At 40.3% G+C, this 18198-nt stretch overlaps 1 protein-coding gene across 1 annotated transcript in view; it reads left to right on the forward strand.

The window, feature by feature from the left end:
- The window catches only part of LRRC1 (leucine rich repeat containing 1), a 93125-nt gene that overhangs the window by 47536 nt on the left and 27391 nt on the right, over positions 1-18198 (forward strand). The window contains exons 6-9 of the mRNA XM_081313565.1: positions 620-683; positions 8348-8422; positions 9813-9957; positions 16827-16945. Of these exons, the coding sequence (XP_081169691.1) occupies positions 620-683; positions 8348-8422; positions 9813-9957; positions 16827-16945 (403 nt within the window). The remainder of the gene's footprint in view (positions 1-619; positions 684-8347; positions 8423-9812; positions 9958-16826; positions 16946-18198) is intronic.

Here is an 18198-nt window from a genome sequence, read left to right on the forward strand (position 1 = left end):
TATGTGGCTTGTTAGGAGTCAGAAATAACTTGATGGCACAAAATCACTCAATCAGTGTCTTTATTAGTATTAATTGACATAATGCTAGGATAAACTAGATAACCCATGACCTTTTGGGTCATTCTTTCAGAGGTATTTCCTTACCAGATTCATCAAAGGCTTCAACAATGGCAGAGTTTCTAATGCACTTGAAAAGTCCTAAGGAATTCAAAGATATTCAGAGATGTATCTGCCTTGGAAAATAACCCATATTGATCTGTATAGCACAGTCAAACATCAAGAGTTGATCACAGGAAATGATTTTTGACATTTTGGTTACGTCATTAAATACTTTATGATAATTTTTAAGCCCTAAAATGTTTCGTAAAATTTCCCAAATTTCAATTCCATGAGAGTTATGGGTCCTAGATTTTGGACACATTCTGTAAGTTATTTCATTTAATTGAAATACCTTGGTTCAAGAGGTTTTGCCCTATGATGTACCATTTCTCCAAATTAAAGGTTACAGACATGAGTATTTAAATAGCATATAGATCATATTAAGCATGTCCTAGTCTAATTCCAATGCTAAACTTTGTGTTTATGATCTTTTAAAATTATATTGTTCCTGATTTTTCAGATCAGTTGCCCAGCTGCAGAGACTAGAAGAACTAGATTTAGGAAATAATGAACTTTATAATTTGGTAAGCACTGCATATATTGAAAATTCAGTACACAACTTTCTAAATTCTTGGTTGTAAAATATAAAAAATGGGCTGCTGAATTGACTTGGTTGTGTGTAATTTGTTTTTTCTATCAGTTCTTCAAAGTGATCTGTTTCTTGGCTAACTTAACCATGTTAAGTTACAGCATGCAGCTTTCTGTGTGTATATTTTTGTTACTGTTTCTTTTTTTAATTCAAAAGGAAAGGCTGAGGATTTTGTTGCTTTTTAAAACATATTTAAATTTCAAAAAGATATAAAATACAAAATATTAAAAATAAAAATTAGGAAGGAGAGGATAAAAGGGGAAAAAGGTGTTTAGGTGAACTTGCACCTAAACATTGGCAAGACGAAAGAGATGGTGTTAGACTTCCGGAGAAAAAAGGAGGAACCTGCCCCACTTTACATCGGGGAGGACTGTGTAGAGAGAGTTTCCTCCTTTAAATTTCTGGGAGTATACCTCTGTGAAGATCTGACCTGGAAAGTTAACACAACCCAGGTGGCTAGAAAGGCCCAACAGAGGCTTCACTTTCTTAGGATCTTGCGGAAGAACAGGGTAGAACAACAGCTAATGACCCTCTTTTACCGGTCTACCATAGAGAGCGTCCTCTCGTATGGTATTGTGGTTTGGTATGCTGGTCTGACAGCCGCGGACAGGAAAGTATTACAGAGGGTAGTGAGCACAGCACAAGACATTGTGGGCTGTTCCCTGACACCACTGGATGACATCGCCAGGGCTCGTTGCCTTGGAAGAGTGAGGAAGATTCTCAGGGATGACTCACACCCTGGACGGTATCTCTTTACTCTCCTACCATCCGGTAGGAGATACAGGAATATAGCCAGCCGTACCAACAGGCTGAAAAATAGCTTTTATCCGTGGGCTGTTAGGCTTTTAAATGGGACATAATCTTATGCAGAATTGACTTGGGAGACCGGTGTGTGGTGTAGTTGGTTCACATGGTGTGGTAGGATGGAAGGTTTGTTGTCACTGTGTGTTGGGGGGAGAGAGAACGGGGGGGAGGCTCAGTTAATCTCAATGTACACATGTTGTACTTTGACAATAAAGGTTTAAGTAAAGGTAAAGGTTCCCCCACACGTGCGTGCTAGTCGTTTCCGACTCTAGGGGCCGGTGCTCATCTCCGTTTCAAAGCCAAAGAGCCAGCGCTTGTCCGAGGACGTCTCCGTGGTCATGTGGCCGGCATGACTGGATGCCAGAGGTGCACGGAACGCTGTTACCTTCCCACCGGAGCGGTCCCTATTTTTCTACTTGCATTTTTTACATGCTTTCGAACTGCTAGGTGGGCAGAAGCTGGGACGAGTAACAGGCGCTCACTCTGCTATGCGGCACTCGGGATTCGACCTGCCAAACTGCCGACCTTCTGATCGACAAGCTCAGCGTCCTAACCCACTGAGCCACCACGTCCCTTTTAATAAAGGTTTATATATTTATATATAGGGACGCGGTGGCTCAGTGGGTTAGGACGCTGAGCTTGTCGATCAGAAGGTCGGCAGTTTGGCGGGTCAAATCCCGAGTGCCGCGTAGCAGAGTGAGCACCTGTTACTCGTCCCAGCTTCTGCCCACCTAGCAGTTCGAAAGCACGTAAAAATGCAAGTAGAAAAATAGGGACCACTACGGTGGGAAGGTAACAGCGTTCCGTGCGCCTTTGGTGTCTAGCCATGCCGGCCACATGACCACGGAGACGTCCTCGGACAAGCGCTGGCTCTTCGGCTTTGAAACGGAGATGAGCACTGGCCCCTAGAGTCGGAAACGACTAGCACGCATGTGCGGGGGAACCTTTACCTTTACCTTTTACCTATATTTATATATAATGAGGGTGGTAAAAGAATGGCTTTTATTGACCCAAACGACACGCCCGTCCATGTGCCGAAGGGAAAGATTAAATCTCATGTTTCCACTTGATCCTAGGTCCATTTAGCATGCTTGCTTTTGAGTTAAGGAAAAAAAACCCATAAGGGATATTAACATGCTACGTACTTAAACGTACCAAATAGTTTCTTTGGTGTTACTTTGTTGGGAGAGCCGGCTTGAAGAGAATAAGGAAACTCTTGAGGCAAGAGAGGGAAGAATTCGTTGGGACCACCAGGATCAAAGGGGTGCAGCTCTTTCTGCTGTTATCTGGTCTGGGTAAAAGCTCTGATTCACACTAGGCCATGAGTCAGCAGCTTTTTTGAATAACGCAGAACAGGGCTTACAAAGAGCCATCCCTTCCTTTTGGGAAAGACAAGGATTTTGAAGCAAGGAATACTTTAGGGGAGTTGCTAAATTCTACCAGACACTTTTCCTAAACTGAGAAGAAAGCTTCTCCACTCCTCCTCCTCCTCCTCCTCCTGGGTAAAAGCTCTGATTCACACTAGGCCATGAGTCAGCAGCTTTTTTGAATAACACAGAACAGGGCTTACAAAGAGCCATCCCTTCCTTTTGCATGCGTTGCTTTAAAATTATACTCTGGAGCAATTCTTCTGAAATTCTTTTCCATATTTCCCCCCCCCCCCCTCACCTGCGTGATTCTTTCTTTTCTTTGGAAAAGAGAAAAAAAAGATAAACCCAATTTGAAAGAATGTGCAATTAACATTGCCTTTACTGTTTTTGAAACTCTTGTTATACAGGTAGGGTGCAATTGACCCAAATATGTAGAAACGCTGGAGGAATAGCAGTTTATGTATTTTACTAAAATACCCATCCTCGAAGATGCTTTTTATGTGGTTTCTTCTTTATGAAGTCATCCGGTTGCCCTTGTTCAGGCAATAAATTTCCATGTTCAGCCCAATGCAGGAATAGCAGTGAGATGCCTCTCCACACTGGTAATTCACACCAGTGTTATGAGTGAAGAAACTGTCTCCATGCTTATAATGTGATTGCAGCAGGGAGCATTCCTGTACCCTTGTATGCTTCAACTGTCATTTCAGCTCATACTAAAACAATTCCAGTGACTTGTTTGTGCTGGTGAGTTCTTGTTCTACAATTGCACAATAAAAGAGGTTTTGCTTATTTCACCGACAAAACTAGGAGAGTTGAAGAAAAGGTCACTGTTGCTTGCTTGTTAAATTGAATACTGGGAAGTGCAAGCCAGTACAGGTAGTCCTCAACTTATGACCACTATTGAGCCCAAAATTTCTGTTGCAAAGTGAGACAATTCTTAAGTGAGTTTAGCCCCATTTTATGACCTTTCTTGGCAGAGTTGTTAAGTGAATCACTGCAGTTGTTAAGTTAGTAACACAGTTGTTAAGTGAATCTGGCTTCCTCATTGACTTTGCTTGGCATAAACTCACAAAAGGTGATTATACGAGCCCAGGACACTGCAACCGCCATAAGTACATGCCAGCTGCCAAGCCTTTAAATTCTGATTACGTGACTCTGGGGATGCTGCATACATGAGAAAAACAGTCATAAATCACTTTTTTCAGTGCTGTCATTCATGAGAAAAACAATCATAAATCACTTTTTTCAGTACGGTTGTAACTTTGAACAGTCACTAAATGAATGGTTATAAGTTGAGGACTACCTGGTACACTTTTGAAAATGCCCTTTCCATATTTGCTGAGTTTTTGTTGTCCAGTACTGTATTTGCTGCCGGCATCGACTTCCCTCCGCCCTGTGCGTTCCCACAGAGAGGGCCTCCTCAGGGTGCCACCGGTCAGAGAATGTTGACTGGTGGCCCCCAGGGGGAGATCCTTCTCTGTGGGCGCCCCGGAGCTATGGAATCAGCTCCCGGTTGAGCTCCGGACGGCGCCCGACCTTCGCTCCTTTCGCCGCGAGCTAAAAACATACTTTTTTGAACAAGCTGGCCTGGCCTGATGGGGGGATCGGGGGCTATTTATTAGGTTTTAAATATCTATTTTAGTATGTGGGCATTTATTTAATTTAGTTTTAACTTTTGTAATTTGTATTTTTATTCTTGCCCTGTTCACCGCCCTGAGTCCTGCGGGAGAAGGGCAGTATAGAAATATTATTAAAATAAATAAATAAAAATTTCCACTTTTTCTCTTTATGAACACTTGTAAAAAGTCTCTTTGACTTGTTTTTGGTCACAACTTATACACTGAAGTAACTATATAGGGTTGTTGAGGGATTATTTTTGGCAATGTTATGGGAGTGGTTTTTCACTGTGATCTTTTGATTTGCTTTTTTTAAAAAAACTTTCTTGTCTAGATCAATCAAGGTTGCTGGGTGTTGCCATATGTGATACTTCACTTTAAAATCAACTTTAAACCGCTTGCGCTTTGTAGCTTTTACTCCTTGTTATCTTCAGTGGTAAGAGAAAAGGAAGCACGTAGAAGAAAAATTCCTCTTACAAATATTTACGGATACTAAACAGGGTTAGGCGTGGTTAATATTTGAAAGAGCCTCTAGGGTATTATCAGAGTTGTAGACTAGACCAGGAAGTAAGAAAACATCCTGGAAGAATGCAGTGGTAAACTGCTTCTGCATTGCTGCCAAGAAAATTATATAGTCATATAATAATAATATAATAATTTAATTTTTATACCGCCCTTCTCCCGAAGGACTCAGGGCGGTGACTATATTCATGACTATATATCAAGAGCCAAGTTTGATTCAAATGAGACTTTACCTTTTAAATGATTTCTCTCTAAGTTCTTATTGCTATAAGTTTGGTGCCATATAGCCTGAGATAGTGTTGCCATTGGCTTAGATTTTTACCTGACCTTGACACAGCACCGTATAGGTTAGGCCATCTTTTTTTTAAAAAAAGGAAATACTAATATTTTACAATTCAATATATACAAGCAACTAATATTGCTATGTTTCTTACCTATCCTCCAAGACAGGATTTCAAACAGGTTAATGAGCAGTGCTATAAATAAACCCTTATAAATTAACATTTTATAAAAGAAACGCCCAGTTCAGAGAATTTAAAAAAAAAATATCTAGGCAAGAAATATTCAGCTTTCTCATTCCCTTCCACCACTGTACCACTGGAAATCAACCTGTAAAAGAATGAAATAGAATACTTAATATCCACAAAATGTACCCAGCAATTAAATATATTCTGAGGTTAGGTTCCTAATAGCAGTAGTTCAGTTTACTCTGTAGGTTTTAAAACTAAAAGAACTGAAAAGGGAAAATAAGTGATACCCAACTCTTTCTCCACATCTGCAGTTTCCCAAGTCATTCTGGGTCCTGCATACATTTGAAATAAAAGCATATTTTTCCTTAGGTTGCAGGAACAATGTAACCCTAATTCTCAAGAGACCCTATCAAAAGAATGAAAAAAATCCAACAATGGAACTTTTTAATGGAACCAATAAAAGTTACTGGTTATATCTAGCCGTAACTCTTATATTTTTAAAAGTATATATGCATGTTTGTGTGTATGGTTTTGATTTTACTTAAAATTGCATAGAGAGAATATTGATGCTCCCTCTGTCAGTACCTCTATCTATGTGCAATCTTCTTCTATTGAAAGCTATGTTTGCATGTGAATCTGAGAACAGTTCATAATTGGGAAGAGAATTAGTTATAATTAATGTGAAAGTTACCACTGATTTCTTAAGTCAACAGTGTTTACATGTAATCCTTACAATTTGCATGATCAATCAGTGTAGAATATCTCATTCAGTTGGAGCACTTGGGCTAGCACAGGAGACCCAAAACCACTTATTCCCCTGCCCACCCCCAAAACAAACTGTAAGAAAGAGATGTGTTTTACTTTCAAAATATGAGAAAATGAAAGAGAAAATAGGTGCTTCCTCAGTGAAGAAGACATTTTGTTCTAATCCAAATCTGTAGACAGAACTTTTCATAAGACTTCAAATATAGTGTTTTAATTGTTTTCTGCATGATTATAGCATCATCAGGGACATGGTGGCTCAGTGGGTTAGGACGCTGAGCTTGTCGATCAGAAGGTCGGCAGTTTGGCAGGTCGAATCCCGAGTGCCGCGTAACAGAGTGAGTGCCTGTTACTCGTCCCAGCTTCTGCCAACCTAGCAGTTCGAAAGCACGTGAAAAGGCAAGTAGAAAAATAGGGACCACTACGGTGGGAAGGTAACAGCGTTCCGTGCGCCTTTGGCGTCTAGTCATGCCGGCCACATGACCACGGAGATGTCCTCGGACAAGCGCTGGCTCTTCGGCTTTGAAACGGAGATGAGCACCGGCCCCTAGAGTTGGAAACGACTAGCACGCATGTGCGGGGGAACCTTTACCATTTATAGCATCATCAGTAGGAAAATAAATAACTTTTTCTTCCTTATCACTTTAAAACGATTATGTAACTTGAAAGGAAATCCCCACTTGTAACATATCTTGTCCTGCATATATTTTTTTCTATCAGTGGTTTAAATTCCTTTCTTCACTATTATACTACTACGCTGATGTCTTGTCTGGGAAGAAGGATGTATTCTCACTGTCCTATTTAATCTCCTCCAGTTCACATGAATTTCTTATAATTTTATCTTTTATGTTGAATTTACAAATATGACCAAAGGTTTCTGTGTGTTCCTAAGAGAATAAACCCAATGAGCACATTCAATATCTTTATCCTTTAGGTTCCAGTCAAAGCTCAGATCATTAATTTTAGAACTGAGATAAGCAGTCAAAAGGATTGTTCCGGTTTTCTCTGACACTCCTTTAATCCTTAAATTATGGCCTCCATTAACAATCTTGTAAATCTGCTAACTCAGTCTTTATTTCAGAAATAGTCTTTTGAGCCTTTCTTATCTCTAGAGTATTACTTGTAGGCATATCATAAACCTTATTTGTTACTTGAGCTACATCTGCTATTTGCTGTGACATTTCCATAAATTGTTTATTCATTTGTGCAGATATACCTGCTACGTCTTTAGTTACTTCCACTTTGTGTTTATCCCATTCTGTCTTCAGTTCTTTTTAAAGTTGCTCCATTAATTATGTCTATATCAGATACCTGTCCATGTCTGTGGATAGTGGACAGTGCTTTCTTCCTCTATTGCTTCTTCTTTGTTACTGGGAAAAAGTGCTTCCTCAATCTCCTTTAGGTCTTCCAAATAACCTTGAGCCCCTTTTCCTTGCACAGAGTCTCCTTCCTTAGTATCCTGCTTAAATTATCCTACTGTTTGATAAGAAGTTTGGGCTAAATGTGTTGTAGTTTTGGGAAATGGCTTGCTTTTCTGATAGAAAGAAGCCTTAGTACAGGGGTCTTCAAACTTGGCCCTTTTATGACTTGTGGACTTCAACTCCCAGAATTCCTCAGCCAGGCACATTGGCTGAAGAATTCTGGGAGCTGAAGTCCACAAGTCATAAAAGGGCCAAGTTTGAACACCCCTGCCTTAGTAGGTATCAGAAGTCAACCAAGCAGTGAAGAAACTGCAGTAGGCTGAGCTGCACCTTTGCTTCGCCCACTTGAAGTTTTGAGCTGCCAGCAGTATGGAAGGATTTGTACAATTGGTTACTTTAGATTAATTAGGCCAACAATCAGGAGTACCATGCAGTATTCCAAAGGGCATCACTTTGCTTATCCCTAATCCACAGTAATAATGATACGGGATGGCTAACAGGGAATGACAGTGTTTATTTTGGTGCTTAACTCTATTTATTTGCAGAAAAAAAATTGGCTAGTTGGATTCTTTTACTGATTATTGTGCTATATTTTTAATGCTAATCGTGGCATCCTGTCTTTTATATATTGCAGCCAGGAACTATAGGTGCACTTTATAACCTTAAAGACCTCTGGTTAGATGGAAACCAGTTGGCGGAAATACCTCAGGTAAGAACAAATGCTTCTTGGATCTTTGCAACTAAACTCATCTGCTTATTGAAATAAAACCATTTAAATTTTAGTGTGCTGTTATTTTTTAAAAGTTACTCTTTTTATTATTCCATGTTTATTCTCAATATGTTAGCACCTTTTCATCTTCATTATTTGTGTCTCCATTTTGAAGCTGATGAAGTTGTTCTGGGGCAAGAACATTACGTTGGTTCTTTTGGCCAAGTATTGTTTATGAAAGCAATATGCTTGTTTACTTGGAAGTAAGATAAAGTACTTTTCCCTGAACAGTGGAAAACTAGGGGATAGTGAAACAGCTAAATGTTAAAAAAGTCTGTGTCCATGAAACACTCAGAGAATTAGATATATGACTGAATGCTACAGAGTTTCTTCAGAATGTGTCCAGTTTGAGGGAAGATTTGCATTGTTAAGATTGCTGTCCTGATTTAACACTTTTGAAATTCTTCAGGAGGGGTTTATAAACAGATATTTTGAAGAGTTGATGACAATGAAACAGAATGCCCAGTTGTAGAAGTTGCCAAACTTGGAAATTAAAAAGGGGTAGTATGTAGAAACCTACGTGTTCTTTCGTGGCTGGCTCAGGAATTCTGGGTGTTGAAGTTCACAGGTTATAAAGTATGCCACAGATGCCCACCTCTGTTCTTTAACCTCTATCACCATGGCGCGGGGTTTGGGTTACTTGTTAACCTTGTGTCACAAAGGGAGATGTTCAGCACAACAAATGCAGACTGGCTATTTGGGTATGTCTGCTTTCTGCTGTGTTGATTTAGCAGAATGAGTGCTGAGATGAATGAAGACCTGATCTATGTCAATATATCCACAGTTGTGAATATCTGGCAAGGGTGTGCATTGTGTGTTAAATTTATAATCTTACACCAGTATCTCTATCTTCTGCTAACTGCAGTCAAAACACAAGATTTCAGTAATCGAGCAGTGGGATTTATATATAAATCAGGGAAATAAATGTTCAAAATGTTGCTTCAGTAAAATCTCTGGTTGTAAAAGGCATAAAACCTATGTATGCTATCCTTGCATGAGTCCTGACATTTGCTGAGGTCAGTAGAAAGCGGAAATTGAATTCATGTACTTTACCTTTTTATGTTGAACTGTTGAACCTTGAGCCAGTACTAAAAGTTGGGTGTTGATTTATGTACCCTCAAAGTCTGAAAGAATACTAACAGATTGTTGGGCCATGCTAGATGTCGCACATACAGATTTTACTGGTGATCCATTTGTGATATCATCACAAGCGTGTTATCATCCAGCAGGGAGGATTTGTAGCATTGCCCTTAGGAATGTTGTAATTGCACAAATGTCAGATCTCTGGGCATTGCGGGTTGAGGCAAGACTTTGTCTTTTTGTTTTGTAGGAAATAGGAAGCCTGAAAAACCTGCTGTGTCTGGATATCTCTGAAAACAAACTAGAAAAGCTACCTGAAGAGATAAATGGCCTGACCTCTTTAACTGACCTCCTCATCTCTCAGAATCTCCTTGAAATGTTACCAGACGGTGTAGGTGCGTGAAATCTTTCCTTTTAAAGAATAAAAATTGGACTATTTAATCCAAGTAAGAAGTTGATTGACACCGATGCATGTTGCCTAATGTGTATTATTAGGAACATTTTGTTTTTTTGATGCTAGTGCAAATAAGGGCAAATATTGGCACTATTCGTACATAACATTGAGGCATCAGTGGGCAACCTATGATCCTGGATTGTTTTACTGTATGCAGCATTGGAGCCTCCTTTAGGGTCCTGTGACTGCTGCTCCTCTATTGAATCATGATTTAGTTGTGAATTAGCTTATGAAAATCTCACTATAGTAGTTATGTATGCCCTTGTCTATCAGAAGTTTCTCCTCTGTTTATAATCACAGTTTGGCAGTTGGGTCGGAACACTATATTGCGGTTAATCTAAGGTGTAATTGATGGAAACAATCACAAGTTCTGTTTGGTTTGTTTGGGGTCATTTTATGGCCAGTGGGGGGAAAAACACGAGGCCGAAGCTCACTCACATTTAGTATTACACCTGAATGAAGCCATAATTAAAACATGAATCTGAAAGTAGGTACATGCCACTTTGCAATATCATTTCATTTGCCTACAGATGTTACTTACACTGTTTCAACATATTACGGCTTGCCAAGGGCAAGAATGAAAAATACTCAGTATGATGATGGTGGTGATGATGATGTATCATGGAGCTAAATTGCATTGCACATTTACAGAGTGGGAAGATACTGACATGAGACAACCCGACGTTTGCAATAATGTCAGGTTCTGCCCTTGTGTTTTCTTCAGTGTGACCTTAAATCTGCTTATTATATCAATCATATACCTACTCTTCAGGTGACATATATATTATTAGGGCTGCAGAAGGCATTTGGAACAGGTGCTTTGCAACTCACTTTGGCACCCAGGAAGCACCTCTTCGTTTAATGGTTGAAATAGCATCACTCGCAAGAGTGGAGTGCTGCAAATGCTTTTTTCTGCCTGTATGTGCACACATGGCCACATTGCTTCACTGGTGGCCTCAGGAAAATATGCTCTGTGCATATGCATACCAAACTGAGACACCTGGGGGGCAGCTTTCTGAGCAATTTTCTGAGCTTTGCAAATCCCATGGCTGCTTCATGGTAGGTTCTTGATTACCTTAACGCTCACTGCAAATGTCTTTTTAAGTGTTTTGCATAGGCCCAGTCTCTCTCTCTCCCCCTCCCTCTGTCTCCCCCTCCTCTCCCTCTCTCTCCCTCCCTCCTTCCCTCCCTCCCTCCTCTCTCTCACACACATACACATATAGAGGCACACTCCACTGTTACTGAATCCCAAACTTTAGCAATTCCTTTCATTTTTACGCTGGCCTACCTCAAGAGTAATCAAGCACATTTTCAGCATTTCACCAAATGGATATTTATAGATGTTTATTATTTGTACAAAGAAACGTTGACGTTATTTGGAAAATGTCAACCAGACTTAAAGATATTTAATTGCCCACTGTTAAGGTGTTGAATCCAAGCTTCACTGAGCAGCGGTGTACTCTATATGTATATTAATAATAATAATAATGGAAGAGGAGATTGCTGACATGTGATTTTCCCAGCAGAAACTTCTCTGTTTGCATACTGCAAGTATTATGTTGATTGTTTTGTCCTAACTAATACTGCTCAGATCTCTTCCTCTTTATCATTATTTTCCCTCCCACTTGCTAAACATCCTGGTTGCTTGTTTTCCTGCTCTTGATGATATGGCTTACAAGCAGCTAATCAGCAGTTTTGCTGCAACTAGTTACATGTTGCAATTAGCGGAAATACATTAGCCATTGCTGAGGGGACAACTGGAGATGTATGAATAAGTTAGGTTCCATTAATTAAGCTCCATCTGGCTCTCTAACAGAGTTACTCACGGTATTTTAAAAAAATAACTGCCCCCTTAGTTTTTCCCTTTTTTCCTTCTGAGTGTAGTACCCATGATCATTGTCAGTATGATATATTGATGGATGGCATGTTGGATCTAAATTAGATCTTCAAATGTTTTATTATTATGAAGGTAGTGGGGACACCCACATTTTTTTATTAATATACCTCTCAGTGATTGGTGACCATAAAAATCAGATGATTCTGTGAATGCAAGAATCAGCCTGACAGATACAATTATCTATCAGATATAGTAGATAATATTCTTCAGTGCAGAAGACCAAACGTTTTACCTGCAGTGCAACGTGTAATAAATGTTCTTAGGTTTGTTTGGAAATATTTTTGTGATGAAGCCACAGACGGCAGCATTCTACTGAGATTTCCATGCACATGGAAATGTACATCTGGAAACAGTCATTTCTATTGGACTGTCCACAAATCTGTCTCCTCTGTAGAAATAATGTCCTTTTGGATATTCCATAAAAGTTCACAGATTTAGGGCAACTCCAGGACCCTAAATGCATATTCTTCGATTAGCTTATATTACCGTAATGCATGCCATTTCAATTGCCTGTTTATTTTTTTGCTGGTTGGTTTCTTACATTTCCTGTTTATTTTTTTTAGAAATCTTGCAAAGAAAGTTTTGACTGTGGACTTTTGTGCATCATGCTTTTCATTTTCACAGTGGAACTCTGTAAGGTGTCATACAGCTAAAAGCAAAAAGAAATAATGAAGTAATTAACATAAGTATTTTATCCCAGAACTGTGGTGTTTGATTTTTTTTCAAATGGTACTTCCAAACACATTCTTCTGATGCTATTGTTCCCTTGATAGTTATTTTTCTGCAGAATACTTTAAATGTGCACCTACCCACCACTATTTGTTGTTTCTGTGAATTGCATGTTATATATGTTCCAGTCAAATGACAGTATAACTTTCACCAATGTGAGTCATTTTAAAAGCTTAAAACCAGTTTTGCTCTTTTCCCCAATTTACGTCTTTGATTCCAGATGGCTTATTGATGTTTGCAGACAGAGAAGGGTTTTTTTTTTAACGTGTTATTTTGAGGCTATATTTTCATTGCCATTCTGTCTAGCTGAGCAGTTGTGAACCACCGCACTATTTTTATACTGTATTCCTCCACAGCTGTGTAGATGCATGTACATTAGTAGAATTTAAAGAAAAGAAACTACCAACAATTTGAAATAGCAGTGTCACTTCCCACTTATCTCCAGATTATAGCACTGTACTATGGCTTGTGACATCCACATGTGCTGTAAATACAAATTATTAAATATACATGGTATTTCAATTTCTGCCTACTACAGTTATACAGCTACAACTCTGCATAAATGTATATACAATTTGGCTATGTTACACATATGGAAATACTGTATTACATTTATTAATACATGCATTTCGAGCAGCAACTGCATTGGAAGCAGGTCTGACACAGCAATGCATGAGAAATATAAAGTGCTTTCCTATAGCAAGTTAATAAAGCAGGAATAAAGAAAATAATAAACTCACCGAGGTTTGTGTAAATAAATTACACAATAAAGCACAGGTAAATTAAATACTCCCATGCAGGCCTCCCCCAATTTTTCCGCATTGAATTGGAGGATCACTTGCAAGGCACGTGATTTGTTTTCAGTACGAAGCTTGTATTTTAGTGGGATAACATAAAATCTTCCCTCTTATCCATACCCATATCCAGCATCAGATTGTTTTAATAATAGAGAACTTAGAAGGGTCTAGTTCAATTGCCTTATTAGATTCAAATGCTTGGAGGTTGTCCTTTAGCTAGTATTATCCTTACCCAGGAGTTCTCAAATTTTGTGGATGCTCTGTCTCCCTGAAATGATAAATGAAAGGTTTTTGATTCCTCCTCAACTAAAAAACAACAACAACAACTAATGAGCTTCTTCTTGATAGTAGTGAGATGGCCCATTAATGACTTAGCACTGTGGGGGTTGCTCATCCTGTACCTTACCCCCTTAGCCCCACCTCCTGGCTCTGGGAATGTCGTGGGTATCCTTGTAGCCCTTGGTATGCCTCCTCCATCAACCTTTGGATGTCAGGAGACACAATAGAGCTCTTACTGTGCGTTTAAAAAGCACTGTCTATAAATAGGGCTGCCTGGACTGTATCCTCCGTCCTGCATCTGTCACGCCTTGCTAACCAACTCCTTATCTTCAAGGTCAGTCTGCCCCTATTTTGAAACCTGTGATTGTTAGTGTCTGTCCAAAAGTATACCTTGTGTATTCCACCATCAAAACACACTCGTGCTTACATTACCCTTGACTTCAGGGCAGGGAACACGATTGCAAGCTCCCCTTCAGTCTGACAGACACTCTGAAACCGGTCATCTGATCAGTTCTCCCTGAAAACTGCCATGAATTTTCCACACCTGCTGGTTTCCTCAAGGAAGGATCAGAATCAGATTCATCAATACTTGGTCTGGGAGTAAAACCAAGCGAGTCCTACGATGGGAGGAGGAGATTTCCCAGTGTGATCGGGTGTCAGCTCCAGTTGCAAGAGAGGAAATGGCAAGATGTAGCTTATTGCAGGGAACGGTTGTCACCCATTTGCCCAGCATCCACCCTAGATTCGTGACGGTGTGATGCCTATGTGAATACACCCTTATTTTGCGGAGGGAGGAGGGAGACCTAGGAGACAGCCTCCTGCTCAAGTGTTATGTCCTGTCCCCGGATTTTCAGGGCTGCTGGCCGAGCAGGAGCCTGCTGGATGGAGGAACTGTAGTTAACTCATCCATGGACCCAACCTAATGAGGCTGAAGGTCATTCTTCTGAGCTGCGCAGTGTGGCTTTTTGTGCCCTGTGTTCTTCTGGGTTCCTGCTCCAGATAAGCCTGTGCCCTGGGAAACAAAAGCCTAGGATGGTCTTTGCAACAGGTGTGACTCCAGGCAGTGAGTCAGGCTAATCAGGAGGGAAGAGCACCTGTCTCTGCCAGCTGAAACACCCCTCGGCTTTGGGAAGCCTCTGCTTGTGGGCACAAGGGCAGGAGGATGATTCCTGGTCGCTTAGTTCTATGGAGTTTCTTTCTCTTGATTTGCTGGCATCACCCTTATCCAAACTTGCCCACAGAATTCAGCAGCAGATTCTAGAATAAGAGGAAAAAGTTAAAAAGAATTTAAGCTTAGCTAGACTAATTTCCCTAAATATTTCCATCTTTTCCCACTTGGTTTGCAACTTTTCTTTCTTTCTATTAAATTTTTATACTGTCCTTCTCCCGAAGGACTCAGGGCGGTGTACAGGGCAATAAATATTAAAAACGAAATACAAAAGTTAAAAAACAATTAAATATTATGCCCAATATAAACAGTAATTAAAGAACCATGTTAAAACCCATCCCTTAACCCATCAAACCAGGCCGGATTGCTCAAATAAATAGGTTTTTAGATCCCGCCGGAAGGAGCGAAGGTCGGGGGCCATCCGGAGCTCGACCGGCAAGCGGTTCCACAGGTCTGGCGTGCCCACAGAGAACGCCCTCCCCCCTGGGGGCCACCAATCGACATTCTTTGATCGGAGGGGGGGTCACAACCCATAAGAACTCACATCCTAATCCTTTTTGGATGTTGTGTTTTGATCCCACCCTTCCTTTCAAGAAGATAGCGTGGCCCGTACAATTATCTATGCTTCACACTCTCTTGCAAACCCTGAGAGAGGCAAAGAGGTTTTATCTGGGGTTCTCGGTTGATGCTATCACGGCTTCTCCTGAAAACACATTCTTCTTTAATACATGGATCAGTGATGAGTTGTGCAAAAATAATATTTTGTGAACATTGCTTTTGGCTACCAATGATTATGAAGTTGAGCACACTCTTGCTAATTATGATTGGTTTCCTCATTTTGCAATGTGCCCCTGGAATTTCTCCTCTCAAGTAGCATAGATTATTTGCTTAAGGACGCCTTCTTGCTTTTCTGTCAAAAATGTAATTCTGTTGTCCACTTGTTAGAGCATGGCTTTCTTTTTATGGTAGGCAAGGGCTACCTTCCCAGACGTTCTTCCCAGATGTCGTTGAACCCTCCCGTCAATCTAGCCAGTAGAATCAATGTTGAAAGATGATAGCAATTCCACTCTAACAGCATCTGGATGTCCATGTGTTCACTTCTGCCATTGGTGAATCAGCTGAGAAGGCACATTTCAAGTTTAAAAGCCTGGATGAATGACCTTACTTTTGACTGGTGTCTAAAAGAGCCCAAAGAGAACACTAGATGAGGCTCCTTGAGGAGAGTAGATAGTTATTGGCTATTGAGGGCATATAGGGAATAGCCTGGAGGGACAGGAAGAAGGCAATGATCAGATAAAAGATGAGCGAGCCCAGGGCAGGAATGTAACCTGAGTAAATGTGTCAGACTAAACCCTTTCTAGGTTTCATGAAGATAAAAGGGAGAGAAGAGGGAAATACATTCAGAGTTACTGTAGCTTTTTGATAAAACTAATACCGATCTGTACAGCAATGGTTTCCTAGCCAGATCTGCCTTGAAGGGCTACAGTTGTCTTACTGCATTGACCACACAGCTTTATCGGGAGCCCTTCTCCAAGATGAACAAAGAGCGTGGATATAGTGTCTCACTTTATCACTCTGGTCTTCAATCTTTCAGCTAAAATACCAATTGGGCAGGCTTTTCATGACTTGTGACTTTTGAACAATATTGGGTTACAGTTTTTACAATTTCAAATCCGGATGACCTGAGGCCTGGAAACTCATAGAAGCTTTGTTGGTTTTTTTAATTGTAAAAATGTCTTTGGAAGGTTATCTTTTGAAAGATAGACTTTATTAGGTAAAAAAGCTTTTTAAAAAAAATCAGAATTTTTCAAGAACATCTGAATATTCTGGAGAATTAGTTAAGATTGTTTTCTCCTTAAGTAGTTGATAATTGCTGCAATTAGGGTCTCTGGTTTTGTTTTGTCTACAACATTTTTAAAGGCTCATTTTTGTGTCTACAGGAAAGTTAAAAAAGCTATCCATCTTGAAGGTTGACCAGAACAGGCTTACTCAATTAACAGAAGCTGTAGGAAACTGTGAATGTCTTACAGAATTAGTTCTTACAGAAAATCAGCTGCTGGTAAGTATGCTGTTAGCTCCTCAAATGATGGCATTAAATGAGGATGGCAGAACCTTTATTTACCTATTTTAAGAGCTTATGACAATTACAGTGAAGTACGAAACAACTGAATTACTGTCCATCAGGATGCATTTTAAACACAATATTGAATAGCATGAAGTTATAGTAGACCAAAATATCAGCTCAACAGTGAATGGGGCAGAGAGAAAAGCATGGAATTATTTCAAAGCAGGTTTCACTTCAATTTGGTTGTAATACCAACAACAACTTTATTGATTAGCCCTTGGGCCATATCAAAGTGCAAAGTTCCAGCTACAAACCATCACCAAAACTGTTGTAATACCAAATTATCCAGCTAGGGTTAGTGTAGTAGAGCAGAAACTGTATTGATGGAAAAAGCGATTGCTAAATGTAAGACCTAATAAAGCAGGGGTGTCCAAACTTTTTTCAAAGAGGGCCAGATTGGATGAAGTGAACATGCTGGAGGGCCGAACATTTTTCCGAACATTCTTTGAACAATTACAATTAAATGCAAATGAATTATTTTATGCCAAGTTAATTGCAAATGGCATACTTTTCATTTTATAACATTAAGATCAACTGACAGCTGAGTTTTCACAATGTATTTTATGTGCAAAACAGGAGGCTTGACAGAACAGTGCAGCCTAAGGGGAGACATACAGGCGCCCTGCCCCCTCCACTCTCATTCACTCACCTTTGCTTGGAAAAGTTTCTCTCTCGGTCTCATTCACTCATGTTTTGTTTGCAAAAGCTTCTCTCTCGCTCTCTCATTCCCTCACTCTTGCTCCAAAAAGCCTCTTTTATGCTCTCATTCACTCACACTGCTCAATAAACGTTTCTCTCTCGCTCTCATTCACTCACCAACTCAAAAGGCCAGCCGCGGCGCCTCCATTGACTTCCATGGGGACGCTTGGCAATTAAAACCACTCCCGCTACTGCTGCTAACTTTTTCACTTGCTGCTTGGTTCCGATTTAACCTGCAGAAACAAATCCCCGAGCCAGCCCCCATGGCAGCAGCGAGCCCCAAGGAGCGGGGCAGCCCAGTGTGCTCGCCGAGACGCTGGAGCGAGATTGCCCCCAACAATCTGAACACGAGATCGGCATTTCTCAGCCCGCGCTGATCTCGCACTCCTTACAATCTCCCTCTCTTTGTTTCAGTTTGCTTTCTACATTTGGGATGAAGACTCGAGGTTCGGCTTTTCTCCGCGCCCGCTGATCAGCGCGTGCGGAGA

The sequence above is a fragment of the Vipera berus genome, assembly GCF_964194415.1.
Source record: "Vipera berus genome assembly, chromosome: 1".
NCBI classification, from domain to species: domain Eukaryota; kingdom Metazoa; phylum Chordata; class Lepidosauria; order Squamata; family Viperidae; genus Vipera; species Vipera berus.